The 11,279-nt window shown below is 43.1% G+C and overlaps 1 protein-coding gene across 1 annotated transcript; it reads right to left on the bottom strand.

Annotated features, from left to right (window-relative positions):
- Positions 1-801: 801 nt before the first annotated feature.
- Positions 802-10,460, bottom strand: RPL28 (ribosomal protein L28). The gene is made up of 5 exons (XM_040325591.1): positions 10,356-10,460; positions 8,229-8,318; positions 3,857-3,980; positions 2,252-2,370; positions 802-934 (listed from the first exon to the last, which is right to left on the bottom strand). The coding sequence occupies exons 2-5, from the start codon at positions 8,307-8,309 to the stop codon at positions 845-847; spliced, it is 414 nt and encodes a 137-aa protein (XP_040181525.1). The 5' UTR covers positions 8,310-8,318; positions 10,356-10,460; the 3' UTR covers positions 802-844.
- Positions 10,461-11,279: the final 819 nt, after the last annotated feature.

Raw genomic sequence — 11,279 nt, 5'->3', positions numbered from 1 at the left:
AGCCAAAACAGGAAGTGAGGGGAAATCATGGAATTCCTTGCCCTGCCCCAGGTCACCAAAACTAGTGTATCCATTGGTAGTTTTCTGCCTCATTATGGTTGTGGAGGACAACCCAAAATTTGCTTATACTTTCAATAATGGTAAACAGGACAAATTAAGTGAATCTCCCCAACAAGGTCAGAGGCAGCAATAAGCACCTTACAGGTATTCTAGTGCATCTCCACTCTGTCCAAACCAAAAGTTTTGCCTTTAGTTAAACTTTGTTTCATGCTAGCCCACCCTGCTCACTTGTTCCTGGCCAGTGACTCAAAAGTACTGAAGCCAGAGATATCAGGTGGCGGGTGGCTATGGTGGGATACAGGTAGGGCTCTTGCACATGTCTGTTTTGGTGCCCAGGAGCCTCAGCTGCAGCACAGAATAGGTTCTTCATTGCTATACACAAATAGTTGCCAGTGCTCCTGTTGTACATGCACATTTTTCCAAATGTAAATTTTTACATTGTGATAAATACACCCATATGAGCACCAGCAGTTGCGTACATATAGCCACACAGCATATTCTGTAATGCACATTAGCAGGCAAAATTAGGCTGGACTGAGGACAACTACTACCAACAGAAGAATAAGCACAAGGGACACATATGCTCCTGGCAAGTTAAGCCCCTTGTATTTTTTTTTCTGTTTTTTCAGCTACACTTGGGCTACCAGTAAAAAACATTTTTTCCATACTCACTTCAGGTACATCTTCAAGTTTACAGCAACAAACATACATTCTGACAAAAAGGCACCACCAAGGCAAGGGTATTTTTTGGTTTGAAAATTTTATTACGGATATTCCAAGAAAATTAAGCAGTCTTGGCAGCCCGGGTACGCTTCTTTTTCACCACAACTGGCTTCTGACTTTTCAGGATAGCACTGGCACGACGAAGAGCCGCCTAAATAAAAAAAAAATTATACTAAAATCACAAGAACCTAGAAAATTACCAGTTACCATTTCACGATGTCAAGCGCATGAACCAAGCTGTACTGGACAACACTTTTGCAGTGTCATGCATCCATGTACCTTTCCCTATGTACCACACATCAAAGTGTCAGTGCTTCTCAACCACTGGACTGCAGTCTTCCACCTCCTGGGCCACAGTTGACTGCTGTCAAAAGGCTTAGCCAGAAGTAGCTCTCAAGCCACAGCCTTTGGTATCTGTGCTTGCAAAGCTGGCAGTTGTGTGCCTTCATTGCAGATACAGATGGGTCACAGTTTGACCCTCTCCTATGTCGACCCATTCTCCGCTGTGCCAGATGTTAGTTGAATTCTTGCATAGGGCTCCGCACACGCAATCACAGTACTTTGCATAGATCTGTGAATGAACTACAAGTCTCTGTGGCAGGCAGATGGACACAATTCTCAATGGAACACAACTATGATTACTGCACACATGGTCCATTGACCCTTCCCTCTAGGTCTCAAACTGAAAGCCTGTTTCTCTTTGCAGACAGGGAGCTTGAGGAAGAGTGTGCAGGAGCCTGTGCATGTCACCAACGATCCACTGATCACTACTGCAATGCTTTGCAGGCTCACAAAAATAAAATAAAAAGTGTTGCGGAATATATGGGTGCATTTATTGTTTTTTTGCAAAATGTGGACTTAACCTTTAAATACAGCAAAACAAAACAATGGAAGATAAAGCATGTAAACACTGCAAAAATGCCCCAAAAAAAAAAAAAAAAAAGCAGTATTAAACCCAAAAGCTCGACCCTTTTTAACAAAAAATAGCTTTGGCTGAATACAGTGACAGGCTCGTTCCAGCGACGAGAACGAGCCCAGCAGCTCCAGCCAATGTCTCAGGTCCTCAAATAGATTAATAGCAGCAGGAGCTATTGGCTTCCACGGCTGTTAATCAAATCCAGTGACACGTGAGCCAGGCTTAGTCCGGCTGTCTGTGTCAATGGACGCAGCAGCAGGACTCGGGAGCAGGCCCCGCACGAGTGCCCCTATGGAAAGCGACTCTCCATGGGGGCATTGAAGAGGAGGAGCCAGGAGCGCCGTCAGGGGACCACAGAAAAGGAGGATTGGGCTGCTCTATGCAAAACCCTTGCACAGAGCAGGCAAGTATAACATGGTTTGTTGTTTTATTAAAAACAAAACCTTTACAATCACTTTAAAAGATAAATCTAAAGGAAATTGAAGAACAATGTATAACATTTGACCAGACTAAGTCAGTGACCAGTCACAAAAAGCATAGACAATGACGTACCATACGCAGGTCCCTCCTGTAGTTATTCTTGCGGATAATGTGGCGCAAGCTGCTGAGGGTAGCACGGGAGTTTTTGTTAATGGTGATCTTCTCATATGCTTTGGCAGGTTTGCGTCGGCCTAAAAAGAAAAAAGTTTCAAGTTACTGCCCCACAAAAAACAGCAAGGCAACATTTTTGTACACCATATAACTGATAATTTTATGAGCAGAAATCCCACTTATGCTTTTTTATTACAGTACAAAGGCACATTAGCACCCTCCTCTGAGTAGGAGAGTTTGGCTGTTCTTCGCCCAGTTTTAGGCCTCCTACACAGCTATTTCTGTTTATGACTTTCAATATACACATGAAATTGACATTATAATGGGTTAAAGTATAACTAAATGCAAAACTTGTTTTTAGTTCTGGATAAAGTGGAGAAGGATTAAAAGACCCATTAAGGAGATTCACCCTCTCAATTTGTCCTGTTTATATGCTGCATTCACACCTGAGCGTCAGTCGTTCGTTTTTTCGGGCATATTCATGCTTATTTGCGCGTTTGCATACAGCGTCGTCCGATGTTTTTGTACTTTGACGTTTTTTATTTTAGCCAATAGGAAAAATGATCATCTTTACATCACTTGTTGCCATGTTGGTAGATTTTTTTTATCTTCTGCCTGGGTGAAATGTTACATTGATTAAAGCGACGAAACGCCCGTAGCAAACGCTTGTTGTCGCGCTAGTCGCTTGAATCAAGCATTTCCATTACTTTCTATGGGAAATGGAAACGATCAAAAACGCCCAAACCGCCCGACAAAAAAAAGGTCCGGAGCTTGTTTGAGCTTCAGGCGTTGGGCGTTTGAGTGGAGATGTGAACCATCTCCATAGGGAATAATGTATTTTTTTCCCCCTCTAGCGTTTTTTGAGCGCCGTGCTTCAGGCCACAAAACGCTTAGGTGTGAATGCAGCCTTACCATTAACATTGAAAGTTTGGGTCCTTTCACACGTGCGGACCGTTTTTTAGATCAGTTTTTTATCATCAGTTGATCCATTTTTTTTTTTTTTGTTAGAGCTTTATTTTTATTACATATTTTGATGAAAAACGGATCTTAGCGGATCGTCCGCTAACATCCGTTTTTCGTCCGTTACGTTTTTTGACGGAAGAAAAATAGGGTTTTCTTCCGTTCAAAAAAACGGAGCTTAACGGAGACGGATGTTAACGGACGTTAGCGGATGCTCATCCGCTAACGTACGCTATTCCATTGGAAAGCATTGCAGTCCGTAAATGGACGTATGAACGAACGGTCCGCACGTGTGAAAGGACCCTAATTAAAAATCCCAAGTTTTGGCGTGTCCCTAGATAGAGGGGAAATCTTCCAATGGAGATACTAGTTCTGGTGGGGGGGTCCCTAAGGAATTCCCTTAATTTGCAGGGATCTCTTTTCACTTTGGCTATGAAGGGAAATCTCCCCAATGGGACACACACATACATATATTTGAAAGCATTCTTACTTTACAGCATATCTTCACACGTTCCTAAAAACCTAAATACAGTATTTTTCACAATACAGGTCTCTGCAAACAGAATACCAGCAAGCAGGAAACAAAGATTTAATCCAACTTCTTACCGGCACGCTTTTTCAAGACCACAATGACCCCCTTTCCATCAGCAGCAGGCTCAACACCGACCGTTTTCTTGTGAATCAGACCATTGTAGCGGAATGAGTTCCTGGCCTTCAGATTGTTTGGCTCCTAGATAAAAATGACACTGATAAATTTTACATGTACAGAAAAGGGTTTAAAAAAAAAAAAAAATTCACAATGCATGCCTTCTGTGGTAAACAATGAATAACTTAGGAGCTCCTAACAGGCAATGGTACATTATGTGCTCCCAACAATACTAATACTTGTCTGTTTGGCAGGGGTGTAGAAAATGATGATTAAAACCAAAAACGCCTGTGTGCCCAATTATTACACAGCTCATTCCATCTATAATACAGGGTCTCCTCATGGGATGAGAGCAGATTGCTGACTGTGAAATTGTTTGTATACCGAGATGTAACAATTACCAAAATAACGATGCAACCTCATTAGGCAATTATGCTACTGGATTCAGGTGATGTAGAATTGTATTACAAAAAAAGGAAGTTGGATAAATGACTTAGTGCCCACTTGGGGTATAGTATATTTTGAATGCAGATTTATGCATTTAAACCTGTGAAGAAATGCCCTGTACTATAATAAACATTTCTTCCCAATTAGACCAACTAAGTGAAAGTCCTCCGTTTACTTTCTTCAAGAGCAACTTTATTTGAAGAAAGCATTTATGTGTTGTCTATTGTCAATTTTTCAGCCAAAGTAGCGGAAGACACTGCCTGCCAGTATGCCTTTATTTGCAGAGGGCAGTTTTTTTATGTTTTTAGGGAATAGCATACTTTTAAAATACATTCAGGTAGGTTAAGGAATTCGTTCAGTGTATTAAAGTGTTCTTGCTTGAACACAAGGTGAGCCATCAAGCCCCATGATGGTCATTAAGCTCAAGCATACAGTTTATGAGCCAATAGTGCTCTTCAGTGAATACAGCCAATAGATACAAAAGCACCCCATCCCTACGCAGAAGGCATGGGATAGGATATAGACCAGAAGAGAAGCACCAACACCCATGCATTTGTCAAAATTCTGTTGCAAAATTGTGCTTGGGCTTTAAAGCGGGGGTTCACCCTAAAATACAACTTTCTACCATGCCATTCAGCATACTAGCATAAGCTACAGTATGCCTTTTGCGCTGTACTCACAGTTTAATCGATTAGTTTTGTTTCAGGCTCCCCGCGGGGGAGTAGGCGTTCCTTTGAAGAGGGGAACATGATTGACAGCCGGCTATGGCGCGTCAAGCCTCCCGAAAATAGCTGGAGTAGGACTCGGCTCTTCACGGCGCTATACGGTGCCTGCGCACAGACTAGGAGCTGACTGCACAGGCGCCAAAGAGCCAAGTCCTACTCCGGCTATTTTCGGGAAGCGTGACGCGCCATAGCCGGCCGTCAATCATGTTCCCCTCTTCATAGGAACACCTACTCCCCGCGGGGAGTCTGAAACTTAACGGATTAAACTGAGTACAGCTAAAAAAATAAAAATAAAGGCATACTGTAGCTCACGCTAGTATGCTGGATGGCATGGTAGACAAAAACATTTTTTTAGGGCGAACCCCCACTTTAAGATTTGTTTTACCCTTAGGCATAAAGGGGTTAAACTAAACTTTAGAAAATGGAAGCAAACGCTTTGCCAAGTAACTCATTCCTTTTAAGGCACTTGGCTCAATAAATGAACTGTCTCAAGTGATAGAAAGTGTGCTGAGCACTCTGTGGATGAGTGTGCGTTGCCTAAAGCAGTAGAAAGAGTGCGATGCCCTATGCCAGGGGTGCCCAACCTTTAGAAGCGCAAGGGCCACTTAAGTGACTTGGTAACCGGTCGCAGGCCACAATGATTGGAGTGAGTGGATGGCAGCCCTCTCAGCTCTATAGACCACTCTACTCTCAGCATACCAAATTTGCAGGTAATGGAAGTCTATGGCTCAGTGAAGGTAACCCACAGATGCACTTCTCGGCACCTGTGGATCAGTTAAAAAGCAGCCCACTAACCACTGCAGAACAGATATGCCCATATATATATATATACACACATTCTATTTTATCCCAGAGCAGGAGGTCATGGGCCACATCAAAGGGCTCTGCAGGCCACATCTGACCCCCGGTTGGGCACACCTGCCCTATGCAAAGTTATCCAAAATATTCCATTTTAAATATCACTGATAGCGCAATTTTTTTTTTAAATTCTAGTAGTGATATTCACATCATTCTAGTCTGGGGGTCAGCAACCAGTAGATCGCAGGTGACACCTGCAGGATATAATAGAAGTCTATGGCAAAGCACAGCTAACCCAGGAAATTTGCAAATAGACTGCACTGCGGCAGGCAGTGCTGCTCTCCTGAAAAGTAATCCGAGTCCAACTAATTAAAAATCCATGATTGTTGTGCAATGCATGCGATTGCTACATGGTAGTACGGCAAGTAGAGGTTTAAATTGGGTGTGGAGGCGACGCTGTGCCCAGTGATCTTTGTCTTATCCCATGTTGTTCAGGTAAATCACCACCTATGTAAGTTTTCCTATCCTTGTCTACGTACTATCTTTGCGACTTAGCTGATGTGCGTAACCAGTATAATAAGAGGAAGCTGTTTATCAAGGTTAAAAAGTATAACTAAAAGCAACTTTTTTTTTTTGTTTTGGACAGAGTGAAGATAATTTATAACACTTGATTCATTTTATTTTTATATTTTGCAGCCTGTGTCCCTGTTGGGTAGATTTGCCCTCTATTTGTCCAGTTTACCATTAATATTGAACGTAAAAGAAAAATATAATTTTGGTTTGTCCCCAGAAAAGTCAAAGTGGAAATCTTCCAATGGGGACACTAGTTCAGATGATCTTGGGGTCCCCACGGGATTCCTTTAATTTGAAGGGATTTCCTCTCACTTCCTGTTTGGCTATGGGACAGGAAGTGAGTGGAAATCTCCCCAATGCGACACAGATGGCAAAAAAACAGACGGATTAGGAGTCCCCCTTATTTGATCCAAAATAAAAAGTGATAAAAATCCATTGCGTCTTCAGCCACTTCTGAACCGCCCGCTGTCGTTATACGTCAGTATTTTCCCAATGAATACCGTGGTATTTTTAAAAACTGTGGGTGGTCCCCTTTCAGATAAAAGTGGTCTCTGCTGCAGTTTCACCTCGAAATCCCTTAAAACAGCAGTGGAAGAAGTGCACACCACCCTCCCCCCATGTCCAGTCATCTCCGCCACTTGCAGGAGCTGTCAGTAGCAGTGGAGACTATCCGGTCTATTCCCCTCAGAGGGTAAAAGTCGAGTGAGGGAATGATTGCACCCACTCGACATCAAATGTCACTTTTGCCCAATGGTCTTAAAAGGGATTTTTTTTTGTTTTATTGCATTTAAACGCGAGATCTGAGGTCTTTTTAAGAGGTCCTGTAATGCTTTTTTCTATTTCAAAGGATGTTTACATTCCTTGTAATAGGAAAAAAAGTGATCCAAAAAAAAAGTAAAATAAATAAAAAATTGAAAGTGCCCTGTCCTGCACAGAAGCAAGCGCATATATAAGCAGTGTTCAAACCACACATGGGGTATCACCGTAATAGTTTAATTTTGAAGCATAACATGTTGGGTATCCATTTACTTGGCGTAACATCTTTCACTATATATAAAAAAAAATTGGGTTAACTTTTTCTTATTTAATTCAAAAAAAGTGTAAAAAAATAGATGTCTTAATAAAAAATTATATATTTGGGGGTTCTAAGTAAATTTCTAGCAAAAAAAAAAAACTGATGATTTTAACTTAAACACCAAGTGAAAAAAATAAATAAAAATAGTCCCGTGCTTAAAGCTGCTGTATACCCGCAGAAGGGGGAAAAAAAATTAAACAAGGCAAAGGCATAATGAGCTAGTATGCAACGCATACTAGCTCATTATGAAATACTTACCTTAGAACGAGGTGTTGTAACTAATCCTGGTCCCGAGGGAGCTGACATTTTGCCCTCAGCATGTCTTCCGGGTTTGCGGCTTCGGCGCAGTGAGTGGCATGCGCGCGGGAGTCTTTCTCCCGGCAAGGTCCGGTAGCATCTGCCAGACATTCACAGCGTATGCGCCGCCGTGAGCGGCTGCATGCAAAGTGAATATCTAAACCGTACAGGTTTAGGAGATATTCATTTTACATACAGGTAAGCATCATAGGCTTACCTGTAGGTAAAAGTAAAACAAATGGGTATATAACCACTAAGTGGTTAATAAAGGAAACTTTTAAATAGAGGCAAAGTTTCATGCTGGATTACTGCAAATTTATAAGAAATACACAAAGCAACCAAGATCAAAGAAAAAATACACGTCTCATGTATAGCTGTCGTTTAAACTGTAAAGAGAATGAAGAAATCTCTACTTACAGTACTGTACACCTGCTTGTTTCTCTTGATTAGGAAACTGGAAGAGTTCCTGATGACCATCCACTGCAAATGGGCCGACATTTTCAGGACCTACAAAACAAATTGTTAGGATTGGTTTTAATTTGCAAATATCAAAAGGTTGAGCAGGTAGCTTAAAGTGATAAAGGCAAAAAAAACACACACACACAACAATGTTATACTTGCTCTGTGCAGTGGTTTTGCACAGAGCAGCCCCGATCCTCCTCTTCAAGTCCGCCGCCAGTGATCTTGGCGCCTCCCTATGCTAAGTGCCCCCATCGGAAGCCGCTTCAGTCCACACAAACCGCTACAGTGCCTCAGGTAACGACACTTAGCCTCATATATGATCCACAGACCGAGATGTCCGGTTCGCCTGAGAATAAAATGGTGGCACACTCCCCTGGAAGCACGAATACGTTACTGAAAAGCAAAGTACAGATTAAAACATCACAGCACTGACAGAAAATTAGATGCATTTCACACACAGCAGCAATTTGTAAACGAATAGGCGCTGCAGTGCATGAAACACCTTCCTACCTGTCAGTGCTGAGATGTTTTAATCTGTACTTGGCACTTCAATAAAGTGTTCCCTCCTTCAGAGGAGTGTGCCACCATACCATTTCCTATGGGGGGCACTTGTGCGGGCTAGCTCCCGAGACGTGCTGTTTGAGTCTATTTAGACACACAACCCGACTCGGCCCTGTCCCCTGCTTACAGATATTAACTGACAGCAGCAAGAGCCAATAGGAGAGGAGCTGTTGCAGGACATGCAGCGCTGGACTGAGATTGGGCTCTGGGGGGGGGGGGGGGGGGGGGGGGGGTGCATAAAAAAGATTTTGTATTGTAATGCAAATACATAGGATAAGATGGCTTTTACAACACTTTAACACTGACAGGAGTGCTTAAAGGGGTTGTAAAAGTAAAAAAAAAATCCCTAAATAGCTTCCTTTACCTTAGTGCAGTCCTCCTTCACTTACCTCATCCTTCCATTTTGCTTTTAAATGTCCTTATTTCTTCTGAGAAATCCTCACTTCCTGTTCTTCTGTCACTAACTCCACACCTTAATGGGAGGCTTTCTCCCTGGTGTGTAGAAAGCTTTTTGAGGGGGCGAGCAGGAGTGTCAGGATACTCTCTACTTTGCAGATAGAGAAAGGAGCTGTGTGTTAGTGGGCGTCCTGACACTCCTGCTTGCCCCCTCAAGAGGCTTTCTCCACACCAGGGAGAAAGCCTTGCATTACTTTGTGTAGTTACAGACAGAAGAACAGGAAGTGAGGATTTCTCAGAGGAAATAAGGACATTTAAAAGCAAAAAGGAAGAGGTAAGTGAAGGAGGACTGCGCTGAGGTAAAGGCAGCTATTTAGGGAAAACATGTTGTACCTTTAAAACCCCCTTTAAAAACGGTTTGCGGTAACTGCCTAAAAGTTGGAGTTTAATTTGTCAGTCAAGCCCATCTAAACCTGCAGGGCACCGAACACCCCCCTCCCCCCACATTGACAATGCTGCTGTCCAAAGGGGTCTCAGTTGCCCTGCAATCCAGGGTGGAGACACCCTCAGAGGGGACGTGTGTTACAGGCTGGACTGAAAATAAATAAAAAAAGTGAACCCTTATGCATTCACCAAATCTAAGAATTGATAAGTTGCAGTATATTTAATTGTTTTGGGGCTTTAAGAAATACACTTGGGATCAGGACAAAAATCCCAAAGCTGAAGAATGAAAACAGATCATCCCTGGTTCTGTGACATGGAAAGCACCGATCATCCTGGGATCCCAAATACAAAAATCCCAGGTGTCCGTATTCCCCGCTCACTGGTCACCACAGACAGGGTACTGGGCCAGGCTGCACACCAGACGCCCGCCTATACAGTTCTCGTGTATCGCATGTATACAGCGGACACCCGGAGCCCGCACACAGCAGGCCGCTCCGGGCCTACCACGTTCACCCCATGTGCTTGTAAGAGCCGCGGTCCCGCACCACGTACAGCGCTTCACCCGCCACCGCAGGACCGACAGGCCTGTCAGCACAGAGCGGAGGGGTGTAGTGGAGCTCTCTCCCCGCCATTATAACCCCGTATCCCCCGGAACGGAGAGCCACAGACACGGAACACTACCTCACTCCGCTCAGCCTGGGGAAGGAAAGGAAGGAAAGGGGCGGAGCCAGGCCTTATTTCCGCTTCACAAGTCACTGGCCTCCCCGGGATATTACGTCATTACGTTAAAGATGTGATTGTAACTACAACGCCATGTTTGAAAAGGGCAGCGATGGCATGTGCATTGTGGAGTATAGCAAACGTCAGCTAGAGTTATTGATTTCATCATTGCATGGCGTGCAGTGACTCGCAGCATCCTCCATAATGACACCTTTTGTCGGTGCATCATCCCCATAGCTTCCAAAGTTCCTGGTTTCAAGAGACTGTCCCTAATTTGGAGCAATGTCCCCCTGTCCCTCTTCCCCCCTAATTTGTCCCTCATTTTGGTCTTATCTATATACTTGTATATAAAATGCACCATTTATCTTCCAAAAAGTGTTTTGCAGTGCTAAACCTTTCACCTGATTTCTAAATTGCTGCATTTGTAAATTCCAAAAGCCAATGTAAAGAAATAGTAGTGGTAAAAAAAACTTTTTTTTTTTTGTTTATTGCTCTTTTGAAGGGGGCGTGGCAGGGGAGTGTCTTCTGCCTACATCATGTTGCTAATAGGTGTTCTCATTCCCATCTCAAAAAGTTGGGAGTTAAACCCACAAGTGCTTATTTTACCACTACTATTCCTTTATATTGGCTTTTGGAATTTACAAATGCAGCAATTTAGAAATCAGATTAAAGGTTTAGCGCTGGAAAACACTTTTTGAAAGATACATAGTGCATTTTATATACATATATAGATCAGACCAAAATGAGGGGGAAGAGGGAGAGAGGGACATTACTCCAAATCAGGGACATTTGGGAGGTATGGTGTATGCAATCCCACTCAGCCACTTTCACTGCTCCCACCATAGTACATGTACAGCTCATATCTACCTTGACTTCTCCTCCCAT

Source organism: Rana temporaria, chromosome 10 (genome assembly GCF_905171775.1).
Source record: "Rana temporaria chromosome 10, aRanTem1.1, whole genome shotgun sequence".
NCBI lineage: Eukaryota > Metazoa > Chordata > Amphibia > Anura > Ranidae > Rana > Rana temporaria.
This window is presented reverse-complemented; position numbering and strand designations above follow the sequence as displayed.